We start from the raw sequence: 18,383 nt of genomic DNA, 5'->3' as shown, positions 1-18,383 counted from the left end.
GGCATTCATCTTGGAGATCAGAGAAAGAGTGTGTCCAAGAGCCATCGAGCTTCCTTACCCTTAGACATGAGTTTTTCTTTCGAGTAGCATGCAGGCCCTGGAAAAAGGCTTTTGATGATCAGCCCTTATCCATGAGGGGTTCCTTCTTGCCCTAATCTGCTATTTGTGCAATTTCCTCTGATCATTAACAGTCAATTTAATCTGAGCATGTGATAGGGTATCGTTTTCTGAATCAGAGAGAGGCCTTAACTGAGAAAATTCAGTTAATTGTTGTGCCGTCCTTTTTGCCCATTTAACCTCATTCCTCCATTCAGTCATATGCCATTTGCCATACTCCCTAATGGCATTCTGCATACGAGAGACACAACTGTCCCAAGCATAATTCATGTCCTCCTGGGCATGCAAAGGCAAGGGATTAATTGCAAATCGGATCATTTGCTGAAAATAGTGATGTTGGAAATAAGCATGATTAACATAAAATAATTTACTAGAAAGGGGTGGCAAATCATCCAGAGGCATGCCAAGCTGCAAATTCATCCACAATGGGGCATGATCTAACAAGCCCAATGAGAAATCTATAAAGAGATGAGGGCTAAAATCTGCAAATTGTTGTGGGTAAAACAAATACCATCTGTCAAGCCTTGCCCAGTATGTTGTAAGTGCATTATGATGAAAAGTATATCCAGGCACTACACACACACACACACTTCTTTTTTTTGGTAAAATCCAGTGCATTGTATTTATATTGTCATAACTTTACAAGAGGGAAAGTCTCCAAGATGGAGAGTATCCCACAGATCAGAAGCATAAAAAGAAAAGCTCAATGCAAGATGCATGTATATCACCCTCATGGCAGGCATCATATAAAGATTGCCGCAATGAGGCTCTAAAAGATTCATATGACTTTGGAAACTGGCGGCCCAAGTATGCCAAATTATGCTCTTCCCAGATTGTCCAAAGAGCCCAATATCTCACCCATGAGAGAAAGAGTGAGTATTGAGATAAAGGCCTCCTAAATCTGCCAAATAACCAAAAATGTTTCCCAAATATGTGACTTGGGAAACGGAGGCGAAGATGATCTGAAATTTTCCCAAGGAGGTTCCGAGTAGACGGGCAATGCCAAAGCAAATGAGGGACAGTCTCTGAAGGAGCGTGACACCGTAAGCAGGTGGGTGGTGCAATGTGACGTTTGGCAAGTGTGATTCCCACTGACAATGTGCCGGTCATGCATCTCCAAAGAAAAAGTCTTTGTTTCAAAGGCATTTTACACCTCCATAATAGTCGGAGATTCTTCCGCCACCATGAAAGGGGCTGCCTGATATGCCACAGAGTATTAGCATATTGATGAATCCAAGGGACAGGCTGAAGAAGCTTGTAGACTTTGATGGAGGTCAAAACAGGCAGAGGAATAGGACGAGAGCATGTAGCAGAGGGGTACAATTGCCAATCCATAAGCCTGTCTGTGTCAGCCACAGGGGGAATAGGTAGAAAAGGATGCAAGAGATCAGCAGTTTTCTTCCATATCAATCTATGATGCATTCCCAATGCATAAGAGACAGTGGCCTGAGGAAAAGATAAGACATGGCCGTGATCATCTACCACATCATTGATGTATCTAATTCCCAATTTCATGAGATTATATGCCCGAACCGGTTCCTGTAAAGCAAGTGGAATGTCAAAGATGGCACTCCAATGAATACTTTCTTTCCTCATTGAGTTTGTCCCCGAATGATTATCAGGAGCCCATTTCACTTTAGAAAGCACTTGTTTCCAGTCTAGTATCAGAGCAGTAGAGAAAGGGCATCTAGGAATCTTCCCTACAAATCTCCCAATGACAACCTCCGAATGATCAGTAGTCCAATGGCCATAAGCAGTTGTCCTCATGTTGACACACATGGATGCTATCATACAAGTCCATGGCTGTTTTTGACGGAAAAATGTATGGAGCATAGTCGCCTTCCTTGCAAGTACATGATATCTGATATTTAGAACATTAAGTCCTCCATGCATCCTAGGAGAGCACACCATTTCCATCTTCAGCAGTCTCAATGCTTTCACAGTAGTTTTTGTCTTCCATAACAGCTCCATAGCTTGAGACATAAAGGCTGAGATATCTCTAGAGGACCAATGTAGCAAAGGCAAAAAGAACTGAACATAAGACATTACAATAGACTGTACTATTCTGAGCCTGACATGAAGTGGCCAAGTAGAAATTTTCCAATATTCCAATTTATGTTGAAGTCTTTGGAAGATCCATTTTAGCTGCTGCTTCCTGGTGATATGCCATCCTATAGGATATCCCAAATGCCTGACTACATCTTTGGAATGCACTACCTGACCAGGCCAGAGAATAGAATGCCAGTCACATTGTTTCAGAGGAAGCAATTTGGATTTGTCAAAGTTGACATGCAATCCCGCTGCTAATCCATACAATGATAATGTGGTCATAAGCATGCGGACTTCCCGAGGAGAGTTCTGTGGCATAAAGAAGGAATCATCAGCATATGCCTGTGCCAAAAAAGATGCAGCCCCAGGGATTTTAAGACCAGTCATCTATCCTGTGCTTGTAAGATGATCAAGATACATCAGGAGGGGATGAGTCGCAATGGCATAGAAAACAGCACTAAGGGGGCAGCCCTGTCTGACTGATCTACCCAATATCCATGACCGAAATAGATAACTTCCGAGAATGCACTGGGAAGTAGAGCCAGAATAAAGCCAATAAATTGCATTTGCTATCTTGGGACCAAAGCCCAACTTTGTCATGGTTTGAGAGATAAAATCCCATTGTACAGTGTCAAATGCCTTAGTGATATCTACCTGCAATATGAGCACATCTTGATTCGAGTACTTAGCATATTCAATTGCAGTCAATGCATTGGAGATATTGTCATGGATTTGTCTTCGCGGCACAAACCCATACTAATGAGGATGAAGGCCCGCATTCAGTATCCCATGAAGCCTATACACAATCATTTTGGCAATGAGTTTGTAAACTACAGGCATCAAAGTAATAGGCCTCCAATCTTACATATGATCACAGAGATTTTTTTTTGGCACAAGTTTGATTATGCCATGCTTCCAAAGGTGCGGCAATTGATTTTCTTGCCAAGCAACATTGATCATTTGTAAGAGAACATCTTTCAAATCATCCCAAAAAGAAATATAAAATTCCACCGTAAGACCATCCCAGCCAGGGGACTTGTATTTGCCGAGATGGGACAATGCATTATCAAGTTCCGTGTCAATAAAAGGTCTCTCAAATAAAAGAGCATCATCCATTTCCACTATCCCAGAAACATATTGAAGAAATTCAGTCCTCGCATCAGTCATTTGATTTGATGGGGAGCCAGGGGTAGAGAACAGTGTCTGGAAGTAATTTTGACATTCATCTTGGAGATCAGAGAAAGAGTGCGTCCAAGAGCCATCTAGCTTCCTTACCCTTAGACATGAGTTTTTCTTTCGAGTGGCATGCAGGCCCTGGAAAAAGGCTTTTGATGAGCAGCCCTTATCCATGAGGGGCTTCATTCTTGCTCTAATCTGCCATTTGTGCAATTTCCACTGATCATTATCAGTCAGTTTGATCCGGGCTTGTGAGAGGAAATCATTTTCTGATTCAGAGAGAGGCCTTAAATGTGAAAATTCAGTCAACTGTTGTGCTGTCCTTTTTGCCCATTTGACCTCATTCCTCCATGTAGCCATGTGCCAGTTTCCATACTCCCTAATGACATTCTGTATACGAGAGACAAAGCTGTCCCAAGCATAATTCATGTCCTCCTGAGCATGCAAAAGCAAGGGATGAATTGCAAATCTGATCATTTGCTGGAAATATTGATGTCGAAGATAAGCCTGATTAACATGCAATAATCTGCTGGAGAGAGTCGGCAAATCATCCAGTGGCATACCAAATTGCAGATTTAACCATAATGGGGCATGATCTGACAAGCCCAATGAGAAATCTATGAGGAGATGAAGGCTAAAATCTGCATATTGTTGTGGATAGAACAAATACCATCTGTCAAGCCTTGCCCAGTATGAGGTAAATGCATTATGATGAAAAGTATATCCGGGGCACTGACCCTTGTAGAAGCAGCCATAAATCTTCAGCCTGCGCAGAAAGAAGCATGCTATCCCATTTCTGTCTTTCCGATGAAAGCATATGAGATCTTGAAGTGGTGTTATCTCTCAGCAGAGGACAATTGTTAAAATCTCCACAGATAAATGCATTGGATCTCCATGGATATTTGCTTAAAGGAGGCATAAACTGATGCAAGCTCAAGAATGTCACCATTGACATTACATTGTATGACTATCCATCGGCCACTGCTGTCATTGAATGCTAACTGAGGCTTCAGCTCATGTCTGACCATTATGCATACACCTGAGTAAATAGTGGTACCAGCATAATATATATCATAGCCGCCAAAGTGATCATGATGACCAGCCTTAGAGTGTTGATTATGCTCTTGCAAACAAACAATATCTGGCTGCATTTTATGTACATAATTCCAGAAAAGCCTCCACTTTGAGACATTGCAGAGGCTCTGTACATTGCCAAGATTGAAAGGGGCGTTGCTTCAATACAACCACCTTCTTAGGCTGTTGAAAACCATCCCGATCTGTCCCCACAGATTCCTTCATCTTCTCTTTTTCTTTTTCTTTCCCTTTTCCAACAAGTGATTGCACCTGATTAACTGGTTAAGCATTCTTTGCTCCATTTCGATTTGCTGCCTTGGCTTGCAAATTCTCATTCTTTTCCCTTGTCTGAGGCGGCAAGGCATTAGGAGGGGGTTGATGCAGAACCATTGGGCATTCAGAGGCTAGATGCCCAAACTTGTGGCAAGCAAAGCAAGCGCCTGCAAATACACCCCATTTCAAGTCAAAAAACTTTTTCCCCAATTGCACACCCTCAACTTCCACTGCAATAGAAGGAGGGGTAGGTGTGTCAGTGTCCCAGAGGATGCAAAATCTGTTACGATTTCCCATGGGGCGTGGAGGACAAATGACCTGTCCCAATGAAGCGGCCAGGCTAGGCAATTCTTCATGCATATAATCCGGGAAGTTAACAACCTCAACCCATACACGACAATGATGGCGTATAAGACTTTGGTAATCCTTGTTTGGGGACCAAGGCATGGCATGTACCATCTGCTTCCCGTAGAAGAGGGGAGAAAGCTCAAGGAGCCTCTGCTTGCACAAAGCATCTGATAAATGCACCTCATAAAAGCCTCTGGAGGCAAAATAGACACCCTCTACAAAACATCCTCCAAGGATAGACTTGATCCATTGCGCAACATCACTAGCGGCTGGGATTCTTCCTGGAAAGAAAATAATTACCGCGGTTTGAGATAGCTTCCTAAGAGAATTCACAAGGGAGGGCAATTTCAATTTGTATGTGACCTCCGGAACTGGTTTGCCCCATTCCTGTCGTGACTGCTGAAAGTCATCCTTAAGTGTATCAAACACATATTGAGCTTCCATAGTAAGCTCATCATCATGTGATGCAAGCTGAGAAGGACGACGCTTGGCATCTGCAGATCTTTCTTTTCTAGCATATGTACAGACATCGGAACCTGAAGCCATGATTGAGATATGGCAAAGCAAGGAGGAAATAGAGTGAAAGACAAAGCAGACAGAGAAAATGTACAGAAAGGCACAGGGAGAAGGTGCAGAACAGTACGGCAGAGGCTGTACGGAAGAGCTGTACGGATAGGCTGTACGGAACAGCAGGAAGAACTGTACGGAAAGTATTGTACGAACGAAGGGGTGCTGTACGGAAAAACCTGTATGGAGGATCGTACACGGGATGAACTGTACGGAACAGCGGGAAAGCTATACGGGGATTCTGTATGGACAAAGGAGTGCTCACGAAAATGTACGAAACTGTACGGGAAGAAGCAGGGTGGTACAGGGAAGCTGAGTGCACTGAAGGTGTCGCGTCGTACAGAAGGGCTGACAAGAAACGTACATACGTACGGAAAGACGACGAACTATACGGGCCTGCACGTCGGGAGAGTCCGTACGGCGATCGTACGGACGTACGGACGGAGGGGGACAAACCTCGGAGGGTATCGGGCGCCTTCACTCACCGTCGCTCACACACACTTTTTTTCTGGTAAAATCCAGTGTATTTATATTCTCATAAATTTACAAGATGGGAAGTCTCCCACACACTGACATTAGACTCCAAAAGAGAGCCCAATGGAAGAACTCAAAAACAGGTAGAGAACACTTCAAGGCTAGTAGCATCCAAGTCCCTTGCAGCAAAACTGTCATATAAGGATTGCTTGAGGGACATTCTGAAGAAAATATATGCCTGAGGAAACTGTTGACCCATCCTAGAGTGCAATCTCTGTGTCCAAATGGTCCATAGTACCCAAAAGCGAGTCCAGTGAAAGAAGAGGAGGAATAGAGACATCTGAGATGAGAGGCATCCAAACATTCAGAAGAGTTTCCCAAATCTGATAGATGGAAACCGAAGCCGCAGCAAATGAGAAACATGAGTGATCAATATGCGAGAGTGTGGGCAAGACCATAATAGGTGAGCAACTATCTCGCAGTGATGAGAGCAACAGGGACAGGAAGGGGAAGCAATGCGGCGTGCTGCCAATTTCACCCCAATGGAAAAAGCTCCCACTATACATCTCCAAAAGAAAAGCCTATGTTTCAATGGCAATTTGGCTTTCCAGATTTTCATGAGTCGTGATTGCCACCAAGATAAAGGCCTATCCAAATTCCAAAGAGTGTTGGCATGCTTGTCAATCCATGGCGGTGGAAGAAGAAATCTGTAGACCTTCGAGGAGGTCAGATTGTGCATTGAGAGCGTATGGGTAGCAGGAGGTAAGGAAGTCAAATTCCAGTCCATTAATCTGTCCTGTACAAATAGTGGAGGAACCGGAACAAATGGCTGCAACATAGTTGAAAGTATTCTCCAAATGGACTTATGATGCAGACCCAAGGAGAATGTCCTGCAAGCTTGTGGAAATGAAAGCATACAACCTTGTTGATCCACAACATCGCCAACAAATCTTATGCCCAATTTCATGAGATTGTATGCTTTAATAGGTGCCTGTAAAGCGAGAGGCGATTCAAACACCTTGCTCAAACAGATGCTTTCCAAGCGAAAAGAATTACCATGATGAGAGGAAGCACCTCTCCATTTTGCATATGAGAGAATTCTCTTCCAATCATGAATAAAAGCAGTAGAAACAGGACAACCAGGAATTTTCCCCTGAAATGTGGTCATGACTGCTTCCTAGTGATCTGTAAACCAATGCCCATATGCATGGGACGCCATGTTTCCACACATAGCTGCTAACATAATAGCCCATGGCTGTTTTTGCTGAAAAAAATCAGCAATCATAGTGCTCTTTCTTGCCAACATATGAACCTGGAGATTGAGAATATTCAGCCCCCCATGAGTCTTGGGTGAACAAATAGACTGCATAGGTACTAGTCGCAAAGCCTTTTTATGAGATTTGCTTTTCCAAAATATCTCCATAGCCTGGGACATATAGGAAGCCAAATGCTTGAAAGACCAGGGAAGAAGAGGCAAATAAAATTGCACATATGCCATATGATGGACTGTACTATCCGAAGTCGAACATGTAGAGGCCAAGTGGACAAATGCCAGTATTCCAGCTTCTTGTTGATCTTTTGAAGCACCCATTTGAGCTGTTGTTGCAGGGTAATATTCCAGCCAATGGGGTAGCCTAGATGCCTCACAATAGTATGGGAAGAGATAATGTGGCCTGGCCAGAGAAGTGCTTGCCAATCAGCTTCTTTCAAAGCTAGAAGTTTTGATTTCTGAAAATTGATATGCAGTCCAGCAGCTATGCCAAAGTCATTCAGTGTATGCATCAAGTGAGAAAGGTCACTTTGAGAATTCCTGGGCATAAAGTATGAATCATCAGCATATGCCTGTGCAAGAAATGACTGTGCCCCTGGAATTTGCAAGCCATGAAGCTGTCCTGTAACTGGAAGATAGTCCATACGCAACAGTAACGGATGGGTAGCAATGGCATACAGTAAGGAACTAAGAGGGCAAGCCTGTCTCACTGAGCGGGTCATAGTCCAGGTTCTTGACAACCCACCACCAAGCAAGCACTGCGCCATGGCCTGAGAATAGAGCCAGTAGATGATATGGACGAGCCGAGGGCCAAATCCCAATTTATGCATAGTCTGAGAGATAAATTCCCAATGGACAGTATCAAATGCTTTCGCAATGTCTACTTGCAGAATGAGAACATCTTGTTTAGAATATTTAGCATACTCAATCGCAAGCAAAGCATTGGAGATATTGTCAGTGATCTACCTTCTGGGGACAAACCCATACTGCCTAGGATGAAGTCCTGCTTGCAAAAAGAAGCGAACCCTGAGGAACCCTGAGGACAATCATTTTAGCAATGAGTTTGTGAATGACAGGCATGAGAGATATAGGCCGCCAATCAGCCATCTTCTCACACAACCTTTTTTTAGGAATCAATTTGGCTAGGCCATGTTTCCAGGATGGAGGAAGAGATTGTTCTGCCCAAGCATGATTGATCATTAGAAGAAGAGTGTTCTTGAGATCACCCCAAAATGCATGGAAAAATTCGACAGTCAATCCATCCCAACCAGGAGAGCTGCTTTTGTGTAGATGACTCAAAGCATCATCCAGTTCACTAAGCATAAAAGGCTGCTCCAATGCATGAGCCTGTTCCCGAGACAATATGGGCTGGACATGCATAAGAAATTGAGACCTAGCTGCATTCACTTGCATCAAATGATCAGGCTGAAGAGAAAGCAGATGCTGGAAATGACTAGAACATTGCGATTCCAATTTTGATTTGGAAGTGGTCCAGGTACCATCATCTTTCTTGATCCTACAAATATCCTCCTTTCGCCTATCCGCATGGAGACTTTTAAAAAAGGCTTTGGAGGAGCAGCCCTTATCCAAAAGGGGTTTCATGCGAGCTCGGATTTGCCACTTCTTTAATTTACGAAGATCATTTTGGTGGATGATATGAACCGCATAAGCACAAGAATCCTGTTCAGAAGAGGTAAGCTGCCTATGAGAACTGATTGCATCCATTTGCTGCTTGTGAGATTGAGCCCATTTCAGCTTGAGCTTGAGGTTTCCCATGTAACTCCGACCATAATCTTGAATAACAGCCTGTAAGCAATGAGCAAGACTAATCCAAGCAAAATCCATATCCTCCTGAGCATGTAAGAGGAGGGGACGGACAGCCACTCTCACCATGTTCTGAAATTGTTAATGAAGCAAATAAGCACTATTAACATGGAGCAGGCGACGACCAAAAAAAGGCATATCATCTGTCAGACGTGCTATTGATAATGTCAAGCATACTGGAAAATGATCAGATAGTAAGAGGGAGTGATCAACCCATAGTGTACATGTAAAATCAGCATACTGCTGAGCATGCAACAAATACCATCTGTCAAGTCGAGCCCAGTAATGAGTCAAGGCATTGTGATGTTATGTATAACCCATATCTCTGTCCCTTGTTGAGAGCCATAGATCTTCTGCATGCAGGGATGAGAGCATATCTTCCCAATGTCGAAGCTCAGTAGGGATCATGTGAGAACGATGAGTGGTATTGTCTTGAGTGGCAGGCGAGTTGTTAAAGTCTCCACACAAAAAAGCATTGGACAGCCATGGATATTGTTTGAGGGAGGCCCACATTTGAGCTCTAGTCGCAGAGGTTTGTGAGGCATAAACAGATGCTATTTCATAGAGATCAGCCTGCCAGATGCACCTGATCACCATCCATCGACCCTGAGGGTCATTGTAAGCAACCGTGGGCTGCATACCATGTTTTACCAGCATGCAGACCCCCGAAAAGTGCATTGTACCAGCATAAAAAATATCATAACCAGCATAGTGGCCTTGCTGGCCAGCCAAGAAATGTTGGTTGTGTTCCTGTAAAGAGATCACATCGGGATGCATTCTATGTACATAACGCCAGAAAAGTCTCCACTTATTGACATTGCAAAGACCCTGAACATTGTATGTGATGCAAGTAATTGAAGTAGACATAGAAGATATGTACAGTCAAACCAAAAAAGCAGAGTAAAGTATAAGCTGCCAGGCCTCAGCCATGACATCAACATCCACCTGGCCTCCTGGATCATTAGCTCTATGATCCTCATCATTGTCACATACAGGAATGCCCCTTTTTAACACATCAACCTACAGTTGAGAAGCAAGGCTGTCAGCGGGGGTAGAGGTCTGACCAGGGGTAGAAGTTGAAGCATCCCAATGGCGAGATTGTAACGGACGTGGTTTGAGAGCGAATACCTTTTTGGGTTGCTGCCAGGCACCCTGGGGAGAGGCATGAGATTCTGAAATTTTGCCCTTCCCCTTATCCTTTTTCTTGGCTGAAACCAGGACCACATTTTCTTTGGAAGGGACAGATTTGGATGCCACATCACCCAATTTGGTAGGCATAGCCTTAGACCCCGGGGCATAAGTTGAGGGGGGAGTATTTTCTGGAGCAATAGCTGTAGGTGGGAGCTGATGCAGGACTCCAGGACACTGTGAGGCTAGGTGGCCAAACTTATGGCATGTGAAACAAGCGCCTGCAAAAACTCCCCATTTCAAATCAAAATATTTTTCACCGAGGGGAACATCCTCCACTTCTACCGCAATGGAAGGAGGGGTTGGGTGATCTGTATCCCAAAGAATACAAAAGCGATTGCGATTACCCGAAGGACGGGGTGGGCATACAACTTGCCCCAAAGTGGCTGCCAAACTTGGTAACTCAGCCCTCATATAGTCCGGAAAATCCACTACCTCAACCCATACGAGGCAGTGATGTTGAATGAGGCTGTGGTAATCCTTGTTTGGGGACCATGGCATGACATGCACCATTTGTCTGCCATAGAATAAGGGCAACATCTCCAATATCTGCTGCCGATATGAGGCATCCAAAAAATGCACTTCATAAAAACCCCTGGAAGCAAAGTATACTCCTTCAACAAAGCAACCTCCCAACAATGCCTGAACCCACTGGGCCACATCATTTGCTGAAGGTAACTTTCTTGGGAAAAAAATGATAACTGCTTGCTAAGAGAACTTTCGAAGAGGAGCAACCAATGAAGGCAGCTTCAACTTGTATTTGATGGCCGGGGGAGGTTTGGCCTACTCCTTCCGGCTGTGATGAAATTCATCTTTAAGCATGTCAAAAACATAGTGAGCGTCTACAGAATCTGCAGCAGAGAAATCAACTTGCTGTCTTTTGGAGTCCCGGGTCGACTCCTTGCGAGAGTAGCTTTTGAACTGGTCCTCCATGAAGAGAAGCAGGGCGGGATTGATGAAATGGCAGAAGCGGAGCAGAACTGTATGGACAAGGAACAGGGTGAAAGTACAAACTGTACGGACTGTACAGAATGTACAAATCGTACGGATGTACGAAAGAGAGTCTGAGGGGGTTGAGTCGTATGGAAGGTGACAGGATGCGCAGAGGCTGTACGGAATGCAGAGATGGAAGGGGCTGCTGACGCAAAACGGCGAGGCAAGCTGTACGGAAAAGGACGGAGGGTACGGATATACAGCGGGGATGAAGATCGAAGGACGAGCAGATGTGGCCGGTCTGCACACGGAAGAAGCGAGCTGTCTGTACGGCGTCCATACAGATGTACGGCATCCGTACAGTTGTACGGGCACAGCGCTGGGCTGTACGGAAGCCTGACGCGGAGCTGTACGGGGGCTTGGGGAGGCTGAGCAGCAACCCTCACCACGCTCTCACCCACATCCGAGCAACCGCGTCGCTCACACACACACACACACACACACACACAGACATACATACACATACACATACACATACACATACACATACATATACATATACATATATATATACATATATACATATATATATACATATATACATATACATATACATATACATACATATACATATACATATACATATACACATACACATACACATACACATACTTTTTTTTTTTTTGGTGAAACCAAGATACTTATATTATGAAACATTCATTTACATCTGGGCAGTGCTCAAAAGATATACACATACACATACACATACACATACACATATACATATACATAGACATATACATACATACATATACATATATATAGATATAGATATACATATACATATATATAGATATACATATATCTATATATATACATATATATGTATATGTGTATATACACATATATGTATATACATATATATGTATATGTATATATATAGATATACATATATATATGTATATTTATATATATATAGATATACATGTATATACATATACATATATTTACATATATATACGTAATATATGTACGTACATATATAAGTACGTACATATATAGGTGTGTGTATAGCAGGTCATCAATGCTATGTGCCAGTAATATGTATAAATTCCTTACGACCTTTACTTTCACTTCGGCTTGTCCATCAGAGCTGGCCATAGCCTCATTACTGGCACATAGCATTGATGACGTGCCGAATAAACATTCAAAGAGCATGCTACTAACCTTAGAGGCACTCCCAAACTGTTAATCCATTTGACCAGCCAACCAGGGTTTCAGGTATCGCTTGAATACTAACATAGGCACAAAGCTCAGGGAAGCTTTCCAGCCAATGATATAATCTCTATATGGCTGTTCCGAGTTATTCCTTCAATTGAGGACCAAGCATTATGTAATCAAGCATGGCATAACAAAAAAGAAGCTCTGTGCACTCAAAGCTCGGGCTTAGAAATGGAAAGTAAGCATAAGAGATCACATAGGGCATACAAACTTCAAAGACAGCCAAAACCGATCCCAAATCTGCTCAAACTGCCATGAGATCTTGCATCCAATGCCTGTCTGAAATTTTGTGCATTATATCAGCACTTTCCAAAGCTTAAAGACTTATTGACTGCTCAGTGCTAACCCTTCCAAGTGACATGGGAACTATCACATAATAACCACAAGGGCAATGCCCAGCAAAAAGAGGGAACATGAATCTCGAACACAATTCTTAGAAATCAAGAAATTGCCAACAGCTACCTTAAAGCCAAGGTGACTACCTGGATTTCCAGGAATAAATACAATTTGCAAAGATGGGTTTTCTGAGTGTAATTCCAGTAGCTCAGTCATGTACCTTACGCCAGAAAAGAAATGGTAAGCAATAAAAAGTGTCTTACAAGGAGCAGCAAACTTTTATGCAACCAAACATCAAATTTGAAGTGTGACAAAACAAAGCAATACCCTGCAATTTTCTCCACGTGCAAGTTCAAATTGCCATTGGATATGCTTCTCTCCATTCTGAAAGGAGTCGTCTTCATGCAGCAGATTGTATGCTTATCCCTCCTGAAATGCAGGACACTATTCAAAATCAAGTACAGTCTGAAGGTAACTACCTCCATATGCAAGGATGACTTACATTTGGGTCCTTCATTTTCTGTGCCATGACAAAAATTGTGGGAGAGAATTCTAAAATTGAACATTCCCAAAGAGTTAGACAAGCTATCTCCAGGCTATACGACTGGTGATAGCTGATCCAGCAAGGCCATTCGTAGACAGATCAAATCTAAACGCGAAAAAGTCCAGAGCAACATTTGAGTGCAGCAAGAAAATTTCCTCAACTCTACTCAGACTATTCACTGATGACCTAGACGATTGGATACACACAAAGTGGGGCAGGAGCTCAAATTGCTGGTTACACACCACTAGTATTATTATATGCAGACGATCAAATGCAAAATACTGCAGACACATCTGGATGCATTAAGGACATTCTGTCAATCTACGATAATGCAGGCGACCATCACTAAACCAAAAGCTATTGTTGTCACACCGAAAAAAACAGAACTGCTTTGCTTTCAAAGTAAAGGAATTGGAGATAATTACATTCGAGAAATATCTAGGCCTGGAGTTCAAGATGATTAAAAGTGAAACGCATGTGCAAAGAAATGGTACTAGGGGCTAAAGTGCCTTTTCAGCCTACAGAAAAAATGCAAGAAAGCGCACCATATGAACTGGGTTATGAAAAAATTCATATATTCTATGTTGGTACATGGAATGACCCTCCACGGATGCAAAGCATGGGCCCTTGGGATTGCCATAGAATACAAGAAAAGTATTGCGACGGTACACTTGGGATCAAAGGGAAAACCCCGCATTCCATCCTACTGGTGGCAGAAATATGTCTGAAACCCTTGAAGGGAGCAGCAATTTGCCAATTTATCCAACACTTAAAACAGGGTGATCACAATGAACACAGCAGATCACGAGACATTTTCACCACTCACAAACGAGCCACCACAGTCTGGGGTTCCGATTTTTGAGTCCCAGCTCTCGGCCTATTTCAGATAGTATATGTTTTGTACTTGATTTTTGCTCGAGCTACTGAGCTCTTTATTTCAGCATAGTACTCAGCAAGGGTCTTAGCACACCCTTTGCTTCAACTCATTGAGACTTGTATGAGTTTTTCCCTTTTGGTGTACTTTGTACTTTGTCCCATAGCCCGCGAGGCCTCTCCAAACGTTAATACATCTTTGTGTGTGTGTGTGTGTCTGTGTCTGTGTAGCTGTGTGTGTGTGTGTGTGAGAGAACGGATGAGAGGAGAGCTCCTGCTCAGCACCAGCTTTCATTAAGTGGGGTACAGTTCCTGTGGGGTTTCATACTGTCTTCGTTCAGGGCCCGTACGACTGTCGTGTGCTTTCCGTACAGCCTCTGTTCCGTACGTCCGTCCGTACAAGCCAGCACCTTCTGCCCGCCTCTTGCTTGCCGTACAAACCCACCACAGTCCAGCCTCGACCCCCTTCCTGCCCGTACAGTTTCCGTACAGTCAGTACAGAACCGTACGGCTGTACGGACTGCTGTTGCTGACGCTACTGGGACCTGCACGTTGTGGGAGGCACTTCTTCTAGTTCGAATTCACATCCTGCTTGTATCTACTTGATTACCTTTTCTCTTTCCATCGCCAAAACTTCTCTTTTTTCTCCGTTGGCACTGCTACTTCCGCTCCAGCTCCTCCCTGGGTGCTGCTGCAGCTACCCACACCCCCCTTCTCGCTCCTCGCTCCTGCTCCCGCTCAGCCCCCCGCTCCCCTCAGCCACCCCTCACTCCCCTCAGCCCGCTCAGCCCCCCACCCCTCGCTACCTGCTCAGCCCCCCTTCTCGCTACCCGCACCCCCCCTTCTCGCTCCTCGCTCCCGCTCAGCCCCTCACTCCTCGCTCCCGCTCAGCCCCCCTTCTCGCTACCTGCACCCCCCCTCCTCGCTCCTCGCTCCCGCTCAGCCCCTCGCTCCTCGCTCCCCTCAACCACCCCTCACTCTCCTCAACCACCCCTCGCTCCCTGCTACCCCCCGCTCAGCCCCTCGCTCCCCGCTACCCCCTCACTCAGCCACCTCCCTCCCTCCTTTTCCGCTCATCCACCGCCCCCCCCTTCTCTGCTCAGCTTGCCACCTTCTTTTTTTTTTTTTTGGGGGGGGGGGGGGGGGGGGAGCAAACCACAACCACCTTTTTTATATATATATATTTTTTAAAATCCTCGCCATCTTAGCCTCTCCTCCTTCTCCACCTCTTGGTTGCCTCTCCACCCTCCCATTATGGGGGGGAACCGGTGCTCCCGCCGCTCCCAGCTGAACATTAACACTAAGATCTGCACCCGCACCCCAAGAGAATGGGGGACAAAGCCAAGAAAGACGAAAATAACAACAACAAAAAAAAGCAAACGACACAACTGAATTTGGAGGATGTGAACACACGTTACAACCGAAGTGGACTCGGGGTAAATAGCAAGGCGTAGGACCCGCCTCAGCTTCTTCAGCCTCTATCTCTACCTCAACCTCAACTCCCGCTACAATGTCAGTTTCGTTTTCAGCTCCAACCTCAGCTCTCTCTATCTCTATCTCTACTTCGACTTCAGTCCCCGCTTCACGCCCAGCTCTAGTTCCAGTCTCAGCTCCATCTACATCTACGATCAGTGACATACTCATGCCCATGGCACCGGTTGTTGTTCCCTTTCCCTCTTCTCCTGTTACAGCTCTCGCACAGCTTATGACCCCTACTTCAGAGGTGTCATACACTGTGCCGCATTACGCTTCACTCTCCCCTCTCCCTCTTAGTCAGCCCACCCTCCCACACCCCGTTGGAACTGCCTCATCCATTCCACTGTCATCTCCGTTCCTCACTCAGCCACCGTCCAGTTTTCAGAGTCAGTCCCACTCTTTCATGCCACAGTCACCACAATTTCAGCATGGACATGGGTGGACTGACACACCAGAGGCCCGTGAGACCCTACTCACGGAGACACATGGTTTTCGTGAGCGTGAGATGGAGTTGGCTCGCTTCGCACAGGAGCAGGTCCACTTCAACCAAGAGCAGAGCCACATCATACAGGAGCAGGCTAGGGCCATTCGCAGGCGGGTCTTATTCAGGGACTCAGACAGGATATCATGCAGCTCCGACAGGAGGTCACAGCCATACACACTGCCCCAGGGAGTACCCCAGTGGTCGAGGCACAAATTGCGAGCATGCAATCTGCTATTGAGGAGACTTCCAGATGGGTTGACGTGGCCAAACGGGAACCCACAAGGGTCACCGTTTCGGCTATCCTCATGGAGCAGCAGCACAGAGCCAGTAAGGCTCTCAACATCAGAGTACGCGGGATTCCATGCACTGAGGCTACACCAATGGTAGATGCGACTGCGTTCGTGACCGCTACCCTGGGTGTGGCTGAGCACAGGATAAAGAGGGCATGGCGAGTGGGGAGAGATCCCAACCGAGAGCAACCCCTGATCTTACGATTTCATGACACTCAGGCACGACTTTCAGCTCTACGACGCAGGTCAGTCCTTCAAGATCAGCTAGCGATCTCTATGGATGAGGACCTCACACCTCTACAGGTTGAGGAGAGGCGCTCTTTGCTGTAGCAGCGGGATCATGCCCGAAAGGAGGGAAAGTGGGCAGTGGTACGAGAGGGACGACTTCTTACAAGCCCCCGTAGGACACCTGCCCCCTCCCCTACATAGGGAAGCGGGGCCTATGAGACTCAACTATCCGAGACCCTATCCTGCACCATTTGGAACTGTAATGGTACCTTATGGTCAGAACCAGGGAACTTCTCAGAATCCTATACAGGCCACGACATAGTCTTCTATACAGAGACACATCAGAGTCCAGAGCACCCTCTCCCAATAGTCAACGGATATACATGGGACTCTGCCTGCAGAGATGAGACGAGGGATACACGAGGAGTTCGAGGTTCAGGTGGAGTTGCAGTCCTTTTCAGATCCACACTTCGGGGGGTCATTTCAGTAGAGCAGAGAGATACACATTCGAGATTTCTTTGGATCCGCATACGACACATGGACAGCCAGGATCTGTTTGTCGCAGTTTGCTACTTCCCCCCGGAGACCTCTCACTTTGCCAGAGATATTCGAGGTGATGATGAGACATCCCCATTTACTACCCTTTATCAGTCCATCATTGACTTTTCTAGCCGCGGAGAAGTCCTTCTAGTGGGGGACTTCAATGCGAGGACAAGGGCCCGTCAGGTACCACTTCTTGATTTCAGAGATGATTCGACTCTGCTGGCAGTTGTTGACCTTGAGGAGGCAGGTATGCTACCCGTTTCGACTGACAGGCGAGGTCCACTCTCATCCTATGGGCAAGCCCTATTAGACCTAGGCAGAATACATGATCTCATTATCTATAATGGTCTTGACAGATGGCCCGCTTCAGGTGGTTTCACATGCTTTCCACATGGGGGGGAGCTCCAGTGTTGTTGATTACATCATGGGATTCCCTGTCTTCACATCTCGCATTACTGACTTCACTGTAGCACCTCTCCCCCAAGGGGCTGATCATACATACCTTTTCTTTCGCATTTCCACCTCCCTTCGCACAGCACCTTCCACCCCACTTAGTGCTTACTCCACCTACCACGATATACGCTTTGATCGGGATCACTCACCTTCTTACTCTGGCCGTCTGTACATACTTCTTGCTTAAATTAACTTCATACCCCTTTTAGAGGATCGTGCTGCCCTTGTCATCCGCTTACTACACGAGGCTGCCATTCACGCTTTTCCCCACACCACCCGCTCCACCCGCCCACCACACCCTGGAACCGTATCTTGTAATAGTTGGTAGGATGATGAGTGTAAGGCCTTACGCCGTCAACTCAGATTCGAAACCAAAAACAGTCTTCTGAGCGCACCAGATATGGGGATTATACCTCCAGGCGTAGCACGCTACCATGGATAGCTCTATCCTCTTCTATGGCACTTGCAGCAGGAGGAGATGGTTTGAGCGACTGGGGCTCCACATGGATAGACTACCTCGCTTCCAGTATAGCATGGATGCTCCGTTCTCTCCCCTCTTATCACACGAGGTCAAGCAGGTTA

General features: G+C 45.4%; 1 protein-coding gene across 4 annotated transcripts in view; it reads right to left on the bottom strand.

Annotated features, from left to right (window-relative positions):
* LOC147897462 (alpha/beta-Hydrolases superfamily protein) overlaps positions 1-18,383 on the bottom strand; it is a 155,269-nt gene that overhangs the window by 114,699 nt on the left and 22,187 nt on the right. For all 4 annotated transcript variants that reach the window (XM_087380634.1, XM_087380633.1, XM_087380636.1 and 1 more), the window contains exons 2-3: positions 13,238-13,339; positions 13,057-13,130 (exon numbers count right to left, since the gene is read on the bottom strand). In XM_087380634.1, coding sequence (XP_087236760.1) covers positions 13,057-13,130; positions 13,238-13,339 — 176 coding nt within the window. The remainder of the gene's footprint in view (positions 1-13,056; positions 13,131-13,237; positions 13,340-18,383) is intronic.

This window comes from Dipteris shenzhenensis, chromosome 10, assembly GCF_047967505.1.
Source record: "Dipteris shenzhenensis isolate YYH24624 ecotype China chromosome 10, Dip_SZ_1.0, whole genome shotgun sequence".
In the NCBI taxonomy this organism is placed as follows: Eukaryota; Viridiplantae; Streptophyta; class Polypodiopsida; order Gleicheniales; family Dipteridaceae; genus Dipteris; species Dipteris shenzhenensis.
This window is presented reverse-complemented; position numbering and strand designations above follow the sequence as displayed.